The sequence below is a fragment of the Lissotriton vulgaris genome, chromosome 1_2 (assembly GCF_964263255.1).
Source record: "Lissotriton vulgaris chromosome 1_2, aLisVul1.2, whole genome shotgun sequence".
Lineage (NCBI taxonomy): Eukaryota > Metazoa > Chordata > Amphibia > Caudata > Salamandridae > Lissotriton > Lissotriton vulgaris.
This window is the reverse complement of record NC_141686.1, coordinates 106,047,034-106,062,785: the sequence shown is the minus strand read 5'-3', so window position 1 is coordinate 106,062,785 and position 15,752 is coordinate 106,047,034. Positions and strand designations below refer to the sequence as shown.

Sequence of the window (15,752 nt, the reverse complement as noted above, 5' to 3'; positions counted from 1 at the left end):
GTGGAGATTCCATTGTGTCCGACATCCCGAAGCCGCTGGCCTTGTAGAAAGGCATAACCAGACACTAAAAACCCGCCTTGCTAAAATCTGTAAAGAGAAAGGGGTCGACTGGATAGTCGCCCTGCCAGTTGCATTATTCTATATGAGAATGGTCGCCCATTCGAGATCAGGACTATCCCCGTATGAAGTGGTCTTTGGAAGACCACCGAATATGTGGGGGACGCCCATCCCTAAGAAAATTACAGATGTTGATTGTAACATGCTGACAGATTACCTTGCCTCATTGATGTCTGCACTCCAATCATGTCGTTCACAGGTTGCCGCAGCCTTTCCTGACAACACTGATGTAAAGCCACATGATGTCCGTCCCGGAGATACAGTGCTAATTAGGAACTTCGACAGGAAAAGTACGCTGGAGCCCCGCTGGAAAGAGCCGAAGACCGTCCTTCTTACAACGCGGACCGCTATCAAGGTGGAAGGCCGAAAGGGGTGGATCCACACGAGTCATATTAAAAAATGTAATGAACTGTTGCCAGAAACTGACTCGTCCACCCCCTCCAAAGACTGTATCGAACCTAGTGACTTTAAAGTTACCAAACAAGAGAAAACTCCCCAAGAGGAGTATCGAATGAAACTTCGATCTAGCAAGTCAGACAGTTTAATTGTTTAAGTCCTCCCCTAGGTGAATCGGTTAAATAGTTTCTGACATGTATCCCCTAGATCGAGATAGAGAGAGAGAGAGACAACTCAAGAAACGTACATATTGTAAATCACTCCGCAGTCACTGTATAGTGACATTATTGATTATGTTTTTTCTAAGTCTTCTGATTATTGTAGCCAGTATATTGCTTCCCATATATTACCCTATTTTCAAGCATGAACAATCTGCTTACAATGTCACTGCCGAACATTCTTTTAGTGAATTACCTCCCCACGAACTCTCTTACAGACTCGCGCTGCGCAACAACACATTCATTAGTATGTTACATCACTCCCATCAGACTAACAACGCTACAAACTGCTGGATATGTGGTCGACTCCCTACCTATCAGAAATATAAGGGAGTTCTGCCTCTCTTTCCGTACCCGTTCACTCACAATGGCTCCTGTGGTGCATGGTTCAGAATAATTAATTCCTTAGATCCTGATGTCGCTGTTTTCAAAGGGAACTGGGTTTGGGGAAACTTGAACTTAGTTCTGCTTAATGCCTGTTACCCTGACAAGAGGGGACTTCCCACTAGAATAGGAACTGATCTAGAAAATGAAGTATATGGATTAGGTAATTATACAATTAACCTTATGATTCTTACTGTCGAATCCGAAGCTGCACCAGTTCTCCCTGCTATGTCAGTATTACCAGTCACTGGTGATTTATGTGTCAGAAAGAAGGGTTCAGTACACTTAGGTCATAGTAAATGTACTACTGTGGTCGAATTCAGTGATCAAGGCAAGTCTTCCTTTAGAGCTACCCGTCATTCCTACTTTGTTTGTGGCCATACCGCATACATACGCTTACCTCCAGATTGGGATGGTACCTGTTACATTGCATTCCTTCTGCCACCTGTTTTTCTAGCACCTCCTGATTATCACAGAAATACAAATCTAGTAAAGAATAGACTCCGAAGAGATCTCCCGATTGTCGACTATACTGAAACGGCATGGGAGCAATACACAGATTTCAATAAAGGATTCTTTTTCTTCACAGGTCCCGTCCAAAACAGTAAACTAATACGCAGATTAACTAGAACACTCGAAGCAGTAGTGAATGAAACGGCCTCCGCCCTAGGTAACTTAACAGAGGAGCAGTCCGCCATGCGGGTTGTTGTTCTTCAGAATCGTCTTGTTATTGACGTCATCTTGGCAGATAGAGGCGGAGCTTGTAAGGTCATCGGGTCAAGTTGCTGTGTTTTCATTCCAGAAAACGCGCCAACAGTATACCAAGCTATTACACGTCTTCATAAAATTGCAAGTTTGATACATCAGAATCCAGGCACCTGGACTTGGTCCGGTTGGTTCTGGACAACGTTGACCGCTTGGGGATGGAAGATCCTATCCTTCCTAGGCATTGCCCTTGTCATAGTATTCAGTTGCTGCCTGTGCCTACAGTGTGGGCCAGCGATTTGTGGACTGTGTGCCACATCGTGCATTGAACATTCCAGTTTTCTCTCAAAACGTGAAAGGAAGAAAGAAGAGCAAATGATGTTACAAGAACAGACTGATCGATTCATGAGGATCGATATATCATGAAGGGTCCGTAGGGAACAAGGAGGGAATGAGGAAATATAAATTTTATGGTCAAGTAATGTTCCCTAACGTGTACCCCACGTCTCCATGTACCAGCTTAAAGTGCATGTAACTTCCCTCCTGTGCCAGCTATGAAGACGCAAATACATTTGCGTCCAACGTTAACATGTCCTCTTTCAGACCCACCCTGAATGGGTTGAATATTCCGTTCCTAAGTATGCTATGCCAACGTCTTTTTGTGGTGTACTTTACACGTTTTTCAGCTCTGGCGAAGTAGGCCCTGAATTCTGCCATCGAGCCTTTTCCTGCCTTCTGACTCTGAACGCCTCAAGCCTGGACTGCCTCTGTACCCGTGACCTCTGTCTTACTCCCTGTGCGGCTCACGGCGCTTAGCTCAGCCTGCTGCCTGCCAAGACTGTATTCAACCTTCGAATTATCTGTTCCGCTCCTCGAAAATGCATTCCTGCCTACTAGTTTAAGTAAACATCCCCCCAGCTGCAGAGCAAAGGGCCCGGCCTCACTGTCTCCGTGCAAGTAATTCATAGCCTCTGTTACCATGGTAGGCCCATGCCCCCTCGCCTCTCATGCAGACACTTAGACGCTTATACACACACTCACAGTCAGTATAGAATAGCTTCTGCCCCAGAGACCTCTTCCGTTTAGATAATATAGTTCCTAAACATCAGATACCAGATATGATAGAGTACGAGTTGATCTGACATGCCAGACTTCTGTCTCTTTCCGCCAGTGTAAATGTCAAGTCCCCTGCACCCTCTGGTTTCACGTCAATCACACGTCATGCAGCTGCGCGCGCATCCAGGCCTCAGATTTCTGCTGACATTACAAGATTCTGCTTTGTTGCCACCCACTTGTGACACCTACCTGTGACGTTTCTAGCACACACCTCTATGTTCACGCCTAGTTCACGCCTTCTAATTACGTATCACTACCACATGTGTGTTTTATCTTGTTTCTCTCAGCTGTTACGCCTACTGTATTGGTTTCTATAATGTGACTTAAGTATATAAGCTATGTATTGTCAATAAAATATTGCTCTATCCCTTCCTACACCCCAGTGGTGGTAGGAACATGATATCTGGTCTGGTACCATTCCTTTTTAAGGAATAAAACCCCTAAGAACTCTAACACCACGGACTCTGCCTCTTTCTTTCTGATTGAGTTATTATTGATCAAGTACTTACCTGCATAGAAATTAGGACGGTAAATCAAATATTTACCACAAGCTCCTGTTCGCTGTTGGGGGACCTTCCGGATTGAGGCTGCAGGCATCGGCTGGAGGTTTGAGGCAGGTCAGGGGTCACTGGATCTTGGGTCTGGATTGGCGGGCGACATCGTGGTGTTGGGCCACTCAAACGTGGGCGACAGGTGGAGTGGTTTAAACTCGCTGATTCTCTGGAGTCTGTTGGTGAACAAATCCAGCGTTCACAGGAGACAAAGACTTTTCTTGGGAAGGCAGGGCAGATACGGTCGAAGGCGTTGAACGAGGTCGGACCGAGTCAGGTTTTGGTTTCGGCTCGATGCCTGATTGTAGACGACTCGACCCAGAGTTGGAAGGCTTTGACGTATGCTTCAGTGTTGAGCCTGAAGGTGGGGCGTTGGAACATGTTCTCGGTGCCAACCATGGCCCGAAGGCAGAGGTGGAACCGGAGCCTTTTTTGTCAGCTGAGTTGGACTTTGGGGCAAGGGTGGATCGATACTCACGACATGCTGACCTTGCAGAATATCTTTGTCCACATCAGAGGCAGACTCTGAGACAAGGTCCTCTTGTTCTTCCTCAGCCTCTATGTGATATCCGGTTTCTTGCTCTGAATCTTCTCTGAAGAGGTCCGGAATGGAGCTGGTGTTCTGAGAATGCATGTTGCGGCGTCGAGCCTGAGGGTCGCGGAGCGTTTTCTTGGGAGAGGTAAGATCTACATGTGTCGCAGTCTTGTTAATTGTGCTACAGAGATAAGCACAGGTGGCACACTTCGTCTGAGTTGGTGCGCGGGTACTGCGCGTGGCACAGAGGACAGAATTTTAATGGAGTCCGTTACATCGACAGCGAAGAGCCTTCCACGAGTTTCCAGATCAAAAAGTTTTTGTCTTAATACGATACGCAAAGAAAGGGAAAATGCGGTTGAAAACAATACCATTGAGGTTAGGTGGATTGCGCACCGAGGGGGAACCCGAGAAACTGTGTCAGAGCGCAGCAATGCACGTCCGGACTCAATGGCGGAAAAAAACAATCTAACAATGGAGTTGATGCCCATGGGCACTATCACCGAAAGGAGGAGTCAACTACCTCGTGACTGGAAAGACTTCCTCAAAGAAAAACAACTTGCAAACATACGGACCCAACACTAGATGGCAGGAGTATGCAAAGCATGTGATCTACAGCTCACATGCCTCGAACATTCATTTATATGTATGATGCTAACAAACTGGTTAGATCAAGGAAATTCACCCCACAGTTTGTATCCTCAGGCAGCACAGCACCAAGAAAACCCTACTCCACAGAATCGAATGCCTTTATAGCATCCAGCAGGATAGCGACTACTTCCAAGTCTGCATCAGTTTGATGGACCAATGTAAATATTCTGTGGAGATTATGGGAAGTTGATAGATTGGGGATGAATCCTACCTGGTCAGGTAAGACAAGGCCAATGAACTTGGGGAGCAGCAAAAAAGCAAATATTTTAGCATAATCTTACTATCGATATTAATAAAAAGGCCAGTGGCCGATATGATTCATATTGATGGGGGGGACTTTGCCTGGGATAAGAGGGCTTCCTGCCTCCCAATCAATCAATCAGGATTTATAAAGCGCAGCTAATCACCCTTGAGCGTAACCAGGAAATGAGGGCATTGTTGCATCGGGTGGTATCAATTTAACAGCCAAGTCTGGAGTCCTTTCCAGAATTCCTGAAGAGAGCATGAGGTCCAGGGGTGAGGAGGGAGGTTGTTCCAGGATTTAGCATTGAGGTAAGAGAAGGAGCGTCTTCCACTGTTGCTTCGGTGGATAGGGCTGGGGGTGGTGGAGTGTGTTTATCTGGAGGGTTTGTGGAAGTTCAGGCGGTGGTTGATGTGTGCTGGTCCTTGGTTGTGTAGTGCTTCAAAAAGCGCGAATCAGGAAGTTGGCCCTTGTAGTGAAGGGTTTTTTTGAAAGCGAGAGAATGAGCCGAGTGTCGTCTGTACAGGATGCCTTTAATTTTATAAGAGTAATTCTTACAGAACAAAAATGGATATTAATAGACCAAAAATATTGCTAAAGTGGTCCGAGATCCTCCTTCGGACAGCCGAGGCACTCTACCAAGCAGATGACCCTAGACTCTTGTAGCCATAAAGCATACTTATGTATTGAAAACGAATCACTAAATAGATTCCAATAGGTCATTCTGTTGCACAAGATCATCTCATGGTATCTTTTCTAGAAAGAAAGACCAAAAATACAATACAGAAATACATTTTCATTACTTACTGGAGGGAAATAAGTGCCCTTGGTGCTTGAAGAACTGCTAGAAGATGCTCCAGTTACATGTGCCCTGTCGTAGGGAGGTCCACTACTTCCACCCATAATGCTTAGGGAGCTGATCACAGATTTACCTCGAGACATTCCTACAAAATAATAAACATATACAAACTAAGAAAAACCTTGTTTCTGTAAAGTATTATAGAATCTTATACCAGAAATACCAGGGGAATAACAGTGGGAGACAGTGTGGGAGTTTAGCAATGCAAGTTAACAAAGTCTGACTAAAGATGGAACCAATTTTCACCTTTATAATACCATTACTGCAATGACTCTTACCTGGTTCTGACCTTTGGAAATCGAACATAACGTAAGGTAGAAACAAACAAGGTCCATTCAAAGAAGTGCTTTCACCAGGACTAACTGCAGCAATTCTAAATATTCTTTTTGCCTCCATATTTCATTACATTTATTTATAAAGCTCAAAACGGTCATTACACAAAGCTTCCTGGCATCTACTATCTACTGTCAGGCCAAACCCCCAGACTTAAGAGGCCAGATAGCATAAGGTGGTTTTCAGACTTTGTGCAGGCCACGAAAGTGAGAGTCTCAAGGTTTGAACACTAGACACCTGAAAGAACTGCCATTCAAACTAACTACCCTAACAAGGAACATGCATAAATCAGGAAGTGCAGAGAGCTGGCTAAGGAATGTTTCGCAAATCTTTTCCCAAGGCATGAGCTGTCAGCTCTATAACAGACATTATGAACAGCCAGGCAACCTTGAATACAATTATCTCCGTCACTGGCAACCAGTGGGAAGTACAGTTAAAGCTAATCATCAATCCAGTTGCTTTCCTTACAGCAACATTTCAGGGCAGCTGTAATTTGGCTAAGGCCGTTTCCCAAGCAACTACATAAGATGATACACTAATAGATTATGGCTAACCTATTGATGGATATGTTGATCTGAAAGCATGAGAAGATAGTATGTAATCCATGCACTGTTTTATCTTATTCGGTGCTATAATCTGTTTTTCTTTATCAACAAGAATTTATTATAATAACATATCAATGGATATAATTCTGGAGTGGAAAGCCTTAGTGAGAGTAGCTACAACTTTCCCAATTAGGTGTAACATAGTGAAACGAGGATGAGGTCGCACTAACTGGTTATCATCAAGCTAAACACCCAAAGATTTTACTTCTAGAACCCCAATGTACGAGTTACTTACCTTCGGTAACGGTGTATCCGGTAGAGACGATTCTAGCCACAGATTCCTTAACGAAGAATTATCCCCGGGCGTGAGACTGGATCCGGAATTTTTTTTGCCACAGCATCCCTGCGCGCTGGGGTGACGGCATCACACAACTCAGCCCTGGCGTTGGCCACGTACGTGACGTCAGCGAGGTCACATAAGACCCACCCCGGCTCGCCTACGTCAGTTTTCTTCAGAGAACTTTTCCGCGCCACAACGCGGAGCTAACAGACAAGACTGAGAGTATAGGAACAGTGTGCGAAAGAGCAGAACAATTAGAACAAGCATTGGCATAGCCAATAGGTCTCGCTTTTGGGACCTTATAAGTATTTAGTTAAGCAGCACAATATCCTTACATCAACTGCTGTATGGCTAAACACTAAGCACGGGGAGGGGATGAGAGTCTATCCCAAAGGCTGAAGCTGAAGGAAGAAGAGGAGAGGCGGCGCAACACTGGAGGGGGCTGTCGGCATGTTTTTATTTTTAAAATAATATATTATTTCTAAAACCCCCAAGCGACCTCCCGGGCGACCCCTCCTCCCACCTTTTATTTATGGCGGCCGCCATTGGGCAAAAGCCACAGTAGAAAAAGAGGAGGAAGGAGGGCAAAGGCATACAGATGGAGGGTGAGAGAGGGTGGGTAAAGGCAACACAAACAAATGGAGGGAGAGAGGAAAATATGAAGGAATATGTCTGTAACACAACTAAAACCAAAAAGTCAGAACATATAAGAACTTTAACTACTGTGTAGTGTGTTTGAAACAGTAACAGAGAGAGACACGGAGAGAAGGGTCGAAAGTCACAGGGACGGAGGTTGGGGGTGCAAAGGTAACAGTGGGAGAGAGGGCAACATGAAGAAATATAATTTCTGCAATACAATTAAAACAACAAAAGTCAGAAAAATATAAGTGACATACACACTCCGAAAACAAACTTTCTTAAGTACGGTGTAGTGTGTTTGAAGTAGTAACAAAGATAGAAATACTGAAGGTGGTATCAAAAGCCACAGGGAAGGAGGGTGGGAGGGAGGTGGGCAAAGGCAACATGGACCAAGGGAATGAGGGTGAGATGGAGGGTGACTAAAAGAATACCGATGGAGGGTAGGAGGAAGCGGGTAAAGGCAGCACAGTCTGATGGAGGGAGAGAGGCAGCACAAAGGAATATCATGTCTGCAATACAACTAAAGCAGGAACAGTCAGAAAATGTAAGCAACATGCACACTCCGTTTGGTATGGCCTTTCATTGTAAATAAATACCTCAGTGAGACGACACTTCTGTTGAACAAATCAGTGCGTGTACTCCAGGTAGCGGCCTTAACCCTGCTGTCTAACTAAAACCTTTCCCTGTCCAAGATGGATAAAAGGAGTACCACTGGGAGCTAATTATAAATGGGCCTATAATAAGGAATGGTTTGCACAGGGATGCTACATTTTCTTGGGTGGAGGTTTATATAGCGCTGGTTAGACCCGGAGGTATCAGAGCGCTTTACATGAGGTTCCACAATGGTCAAAGGTTACATCAGTTATAAGTTATATTTGTTGCAAGAAAACATTTTAAGAGAATAGAAGACAAGATAAAAGGAGTGTAGAAGGGTAGGGGAGTAAGGTAGATGGGTAGGAGGGAGACCCGGCGGAGAGACAAAGGAAAGTCTGTCCCAAGTCCGGCTGGGTAGGTGACGGCCGAGGGGGAAGCCCACAGCCCATCTCCTCTATAGCTATCAAGGTAGCTCCACCGGGCATCGGCCAAACTGCTAGGTCTCAACGGTCAGCGGCAAGTTTGCAGGTTCAATGTCTTGACGGGTGAGCCGGATAGGGGATATGCCTGAGGACTGGTCGATGTCCAATAGTAGTAGCACAACGTGGTAAAAGACCACTATGGGTCAGAGGGGGTCGCTGGTGTCTTGATGAGGCGTGGGTATTTGGTAGGTTTTCCTGTGTAGTTTCTGGTCCCGTCGCGTTCTGTGAGAACTTTGGTTTCCCCATTGTGCTTCGTAGAGCTAGTGCCACCTGATGGTCCAGTGTAGTGCACTGTCTGTTATCTGTATGGTTCCCCAGCTCAGAAAATCGTGTGTGGCCTCCCCCTCAGTAGTCACTACCGGGCAGGCGTAGTCCACACCCCACTCCCCAGTGGGTACTCAAAGCGCGGGTGATGGGTTGCGCCTCAGGAACTCAGTCCATCTGGCAGGCGCTGGGAGGCCTTACTCCAAAGATATCAGTGGGGAGGGAGGTTGATCAAACTGGGTGCAGACTGGGCGGTCCAGCGGCTATCTTAAGGTCAGGCAATGATCTCCTGCCGTGCCTTTGACCTATCTAGGTCAGTAAAGGGGGGGTCGTACGGGAGACAGCAGGTGGCTCAGGGGGTCTCACAGCCTGCCTCCCGAGCTTCGCTGCGGTGTCATCGCAGAGTGAGCTGTATCACTTCTCCCGGTCCGTCTCAGCCACGAAGCTCTGGGGCGCCATTTTGAGTCCAGGCAGCCCCGGTGTTGGATCGAGTCTAAACTGATGCTGGGGCCAGGGGTGAGTGTGTGCTCCGTGCCCTCAGATGAAGGATGCTGAAATTACCAAGTGTCCGTGGTTTATACTGCAGGTATGCAGGGGCCTTATCAGCCCCTGGACAATGCCGCTATGGGGGTCGTGGGAGGAGGAGTGAGGGGGGAAGGGGGAGGGGGGAGGGGGGGAGATATTGGCGGCAGCTCCGGATCTCTGGCCTGATTTCCGGCTTTTCACCGAGCTGGCAGGGGCCTCCTAAGGAGTTTAGGCTCAGATTGTTGCCTCCTCAGTCCTCTGCTCCTTGTCTCCCGCTGCGAGGGCCGAATCACAGAAGCCCGATGTTTGGTGCTAGTCTGGCCGATCAGGAGAGGGTGTCCGATATGGGAAGAAGTGCATGCACTAAATGTGTAGAAGACTGGTTTGATCATACCATATACAGGACTTGTTGGTCCCAATACGTACTGGTCCTTCCCAAAGTGCTGCAGCAGAGGCGCAACGAGCGGGGTGTGTGGGACACAGCGTTGGTGACCTCGGATGTTCCAGAGGAATTGCCTTAGCTGGTTTTCCTTCGTTAGAGTGAAGCACGTTCGGGATGAGGACCCGACATGGAGGCATGTGTGCTGTGTTGAGAGAGTGTTTTTGAGGGTCCTCGTCTTCGTTTTTTGGTCCTGTGTGGGAAGCGAGTCCCAGCCATGTCACAATGGAATGTGTAGGACTGCAGCGGTGTCTGATGTGCAGCCATCATGGGATGAGCATTTGGGGTGAATGGGAGAATATGTGTGCAGACTTTGTTCGTACTTACAGATATGGTTGCAGCGTGTAACTAATACATCAGACGGTTTGTTGTTTGGAATTTCAACTCACAGGATGATTTTGATGCGGGCTCATTTGCATCTACCGTGCTTTTGCGTGTACATCCAACATCTGGGGGGTGCGGAGGGGGGGTGAGGGGCGGGAGGTGAGAGAATGGGATAGGGTAAGAGAAGAAGGTAGGAGAGAGAGTGAGGAGAGAAGTGACGGCACACGAGGCAGAGAGACACTAAACAAACGCACTGCTATGGAGCACGATGGCGCGGGATGATTGGCATTAGGTTTACGAGGCGCTTCTTGCGATAGAGGACATGGGGAGGTTTAGGAGCCGGGATATAGACGCTGGGGTTTGTGGCCTCCCAGAAGTGCTTTGGGCATCGCACACAGTTGGCATTGGCGAAGGGGAAATGGCCGCGAGACGTGCTCTGGTGGGGGAGGGGCAGAGGGGTGCCGCGAGGAAAGCCATATGGCAGAGTGAAGCCAAAAGAAGTGAAGAGCACAGTGGGGGCCCAAGACATGCGCTTAAGTTAATTACACACATGGCGCCTGAGCGCGAGCACGCACACATGCATGCAAGCTTGAGGCCAGCAAAAGCCTCTGGTAGCACTTTGAAAACCCCCTTACTAAAAGTCAAGCAAGCAGCGCATGCGCTGCTCTAGGCTCGACCTAAAAAGGAGTGGTAAGGAACAATACCATAAGGAGCAGTGTCAGACACTGCAGCACCCAAAGGAAGGGAAGGAAGAAAGAACAGAGCACATCCCTGAACAGCAACCCCGCCAGTACGGAGATAGCCCACCCCCGGAGACAGAGTATACAAAAAAACATCATGAAAACATGTAGCAGGACTACGACCCCAACCAATAACAATGGGGAACCAGTCCGGAACAAACAAGGCAGGACAAGACTCCACGACAGCCCCATCACAGAACGTGACAACCCCAATAAGGAACGGGTGCAGAGGCCCGGCCAAAAGACCCCAACCTAGAGATAGCAAAGGGGCCAGAACCCCTAGAATGAAAGGGGAAAGGGGGGGAGGGGGTAGAAAGTAGGCCCCAACCCGGGGCAACTAGAGCACAAGGGCACAGAAGTACCTAGAAGCCTACCCTCTATGCTCCAAAAAGAGAGGAAGGAAACAATAAACAGGACGAACATCCTGTCAGAAAGAGCAACAAAATGTACTCACTGAAGACATAGCCACCCACAGGGAGCGAATGCATAAGACCAAGCCAAAGGTCCTCGCAGTACGGGGAGGAAGGGCGGGCCGTGAAGGAATCTGCGGCTAGAATCGTCTCTACCAGATACATCGTTACCAAAGGTAAGTCACTCGTACATCTGATAGAGACTACTAGCTGCAGATTCCTTAACGTAGAATATATACCCTAGCCATACCCAAGGGGAAGGAGGGTCTGCGAGAGGACCCCACCAACCTGGACATAACAGGGGGTCCCAGAAGGGATGAGCCCAACGGACAGGCAAAAGAGCCCTGCATCAAGAAGACCACCAGCCCCAGAGGGAATGCAGGAAGACAAGAGAGGCAGTCCGCCGTCCATCAGCAGGAGAAAAGAGGGCAAAGCGAAAGGAGGCCAGAGCGCCCCACACCCATTCAAGGTATTAAGAACCTCCCCCAGAAGCCCCAAGGCCCAAAGAAGGAAGGGGAGCACCTAGGAAGAAGAACAACCTAGAGACTCCAAGGAGAAGAGGTAGAGCATAGGCAAGCCCCCGCACTGGGAACACAGCCATAAGGCAACAGGCCAGACAGAACGGCACCCTCAACAGTAGGGCAGGCGGAAGCAGGCAGGGTAACCTAAGGTCACCCAGGAAGAACCGCCCAACACCCCGCAGGACAGACTGTGTTCCAAGAGGGACAAGGAACTCAAGGACCAGCCCAACCCCTAGGGAGGACAGAGAGAACTGAAGGCAAGGCCCACTGGAAGAAGCGAACAAGGCAAGGAGGACTGTCCCGCCAAAGTGCCAGAAGGCACAATGGTGCATAAAAACAGTAGGAAGGCACCGGCAGCACGGCCAGACGCCGACAACACCACAGAACGGTGCACTCAGGGCAAACCAGACGCCAGCCGAAGACAGAGACCAGGAAGGCCAAGAAGGGCCCGGACACGTCCCCAAGGGAGGAGTCCACCCACACAGCCCAAAAAGAAGTCAAACTAGGCAGAGCCAGGCTGCAAAGCCGAAGACAGCAGGCAAGACCAGGCCAACAACGCAGCGACCCTGGAGATGACAGCCCGGGGCGCAACTCAAGCCAATCCAGAACTACCAGCAAGTGGATCACACCTGCAACATACCGTAACGCCACGGAGAGCAGAGGCCAGAAAGCGAACACATCTCCCCAGCACATGATCGCTAGCATCACCCCACATAGGGCGTGTCACGTCCCAAAACATGGGAACCCACTTAGGAAAAAACATTCCGCAGAGGACAACAGAAAGACCTGCGTAGAACCTGCAGACGGCTAGTCAATCAGCCAATAAGAATAACAGAAGACCCAGTCTCAAGGGCCAACATGGCTTAGAAAAAGCCAAAAAACTCAAAAAAGGGCCGGCTAGTACCCAACAACACCATAGTCCGTAAAAGGATGACTAGAATGCACATATCATCCAACTGGGGCGACCTGCCTCAACGGAGGAACACCTACCGAAAACCAGATCAACTCACAGGTCACTGAGGGGGAGGAGGGGGAGAAGGAAGAGGAGGCCGAAGCCTGCCAAGAAACTCTGAATGGCCGAGTCCGCAGGGGCGTGGAACAGAAGAGCGCCATCGAACATTCTCTGGGAACCCATTGTCCTGGAGCCAGGCATGTCGACGAAGTGCGACAGAAGAAGCCATGGCACGACCAAGCACCTCAGAGATGTCCAGAGCGGAGCGAAGAATATACACCGCCAGCTCCCGGCCATCCAGCACATGGTGTTGAAGATCCACACAGACCCTCCTGAGAGGCGGCAGGCATAAGGGACTCTGCAGAGTCCCACAAGAAAGAAATGGCCCTAGCCAAAACACACAAGGTGTTAAGAGCCTGCAGAGCAGCACTGGTGGAGGCGAACACATTACGCCCCCAGGAGTCAAGCCAGCAGGCCTCCCGCGACAACAGCTGTGGCAGGGAGGGGAAGGCATTCTGCAAAAGAGGGCCCCTGGTAGAAGGGTGGAGGGAAAGACACACCAGATCACGCAGCGCTGGATGGTGGCAGTGCAGAAGGTGTTGAGGCACCGGGTCCCCCGTGAGGGGGTGGCCCCAAGCCCCCAGAAGAGAAGAATGGAGCGAACCCTCGAAGGGAAGCAGCAGCTCCCTACCACCAGAACCCTGATAGAAGACCTCCAGAAGATCCGCGGGGAAATGGGCAGCTGGATCACCCATGCGCAAGATTGCCACAGCCGTGGAAACAGCGCAAGCAAAGGCAGCACCCGCCTCTGTAGAGCCCCGCGGTGGAGAAAGCAGCCCCGCGGTGGAGAAAGCAGCTCCGCAGTAGGGGAGGGCTGCAAGCTAAGGCGGCCGTCCCCTAAGCCAACCGGAGAAAGGAAGGACAGGTCCGGAAAGGAGGAAGAGGGACCGAGGAGTGGGGTCCTGCTGCGCCTCCGGCGAAGACCACGGCACCGGAAAGGTGTCGACCCGACCTCAGACGAGGCAGCCACCTGCGTGGAGGAGCGCGAGGGGCCCAGGGAGGGTTGAGGGGACACCCGCCAGCCTCGACCCATGACGGGACGAGAAGGGCCCTCCCCGCCAGCCCCTGTGGCACTGCCAGGGCCAGCAACCGCCAGCGCCTAAGCGGCGTCACCTCGGCCTCAGGCAAGGCCACCGCCTGTCCCGAGGGCCGAAGAGGGCTTATGGATGTGACCTGAGCCCCGGCGACCTCCCGCGACACCACAGGGACTCCCAGAGGAGTTTGGGCTGAAGCAGAGATGCATGGTCCGAAGGTGGGACCCCCGAAGGGCAGCACCCCAACGGCACCACGTCCTCTGAACCTGCATCCGAGCCAGTCGGGCCGGAGCCACCGGCGAAGCCGCGGAGGGCCCCGCAAACAGCAAGGGATCCGCCGACATCCCAGGAGGAGAAGCCAGCGAGGCCTGCAAGGCTGTAGCATATGTCTCCATCTGGGCTCTAGACGCCCCCACACCGGGAAACGGCGGATAGGGGGACGACACGCGGGCCTGCACCACCCGCGATGAGCCCACGCCCCCAACAGGTCGGAAACCAGCCCGCGGGGACAAACTGCGACACTTAAAGACAGGTGAGCAACGCTCTTGCGGCCTCGGAGAAGGGCGATGTCTAAGATGGAAGTGACTATTACTGAAACCCTCCGCAGGGGCCGGGCGTGGAGACGATGCAGACCTGGACATGCGGGCTGACAGAAGTTTCATCCGGCGCTCCCGCCGGGACTTCGGTTTCATCTGCTGGCATGCCTCACAATCATTGGAGTCGTGGTGTTCTCCCAAACGCCACATGCAGATGGTGTGAGATCTGTCGCCGACATCTGGAGCGCGCACAAGACGAGCAGGTCTTAAAGCCCGAAAGCATTCGCACACTGTTCCCACACACACACACAACAAGCGAAAGGGAAAGGCCCGAAACAGGCCAGGAGCACGATCCGGATCTGCGTTGCAGGCGGAAAAGGAAAAACTGACGTAGGCGTGCCGGGGTGGGATTTGTGACGTCGCTAACGTCACGTACGTGGACAACGCCAGGGCGGAGTCGCATGATGCCATCACCCCGGCGCGCAGGGATGCTGTGGCAAAAAAATTCCGGATCCAGTCTCCCGCCTGGGGATAATTCTACGTAAAGGAATCTGCGGCTAGTAGTCTCTATCAGATATGGTAGGCAAGATATTGTTTTTAAAGATCTTTATTTTTCCCAATAATCAAAACTACTTAGATTTGATAGGGCATGTGAAGCATCAAACTAAATGCACAATGAGACAAGTGCCATCGGAAAAAGAGAATCGAAATCATAGGAGGCTATCAGAATGGTGAAGGAGCTAAAGTAAATGTTGAATAGTATAGTAGAAAATGAGGAATAAAGACGTACCAGCAGCCTTTAGCATACCCCTCCACACTAAAAGGGAGTAAGTTCACTTAATACAACAGTGGCTGATTTTGGGAACTTCTCACTGTGGATTTGGGACTCTTGCTAGTTGCTCCTGCAGGCAGTTCTCATCCTGCGTAAAATATAATGGGTATATGTCTAGCTTTGCCTGCTGAAGCTTCATTTGAGGCTCGTGCAGGCCAGGACATTGATAGGCCTCATTGCACATACATGGCACAAGCTTCTGCATTTGGGCAACATGACCTGGTACTCTTCAGCTGAGTCTTTACAGTTGCCAACTTGCAAACAGGATAAAAGTGCCTTCGCCCTGTGAATCCACTCAGTTCAGAACCTTAACTTCTGCATCTACGTGAGATTGCTTTAAAGGCTGATGCACACTTGACTTTTTATCCTTGCCAAGCTCTTGATTTCCACAGTAAAAGCTGCTACACTC

At 49.8% G+C, this 15,752-nt stretch overlaps 1 protein-coding gene across 1 annotated transcript in view; it reads right to left on the bottom strand.

Annotated features, from left to right (window-relative positions):
• The window catches only part of LRP6 (LDL receptor related protein 6), a 1,045,411-nt gene that overhangs the window by 98,275 nt on the left and 931,384 nt on the right, over positions 1-15,752 (bottom strand). Inside the window, exon 21 of the mRNA XM_086952928.1 lies at positions 5,722-5,858. Within this exon, the coding sequence (XP_086809054.1) occupies positions 5,722-5,858 (137 nt within the window). The remainder of the gene's footprint in view (positions 1-5,721; positions 5,859-15,752) is intronic.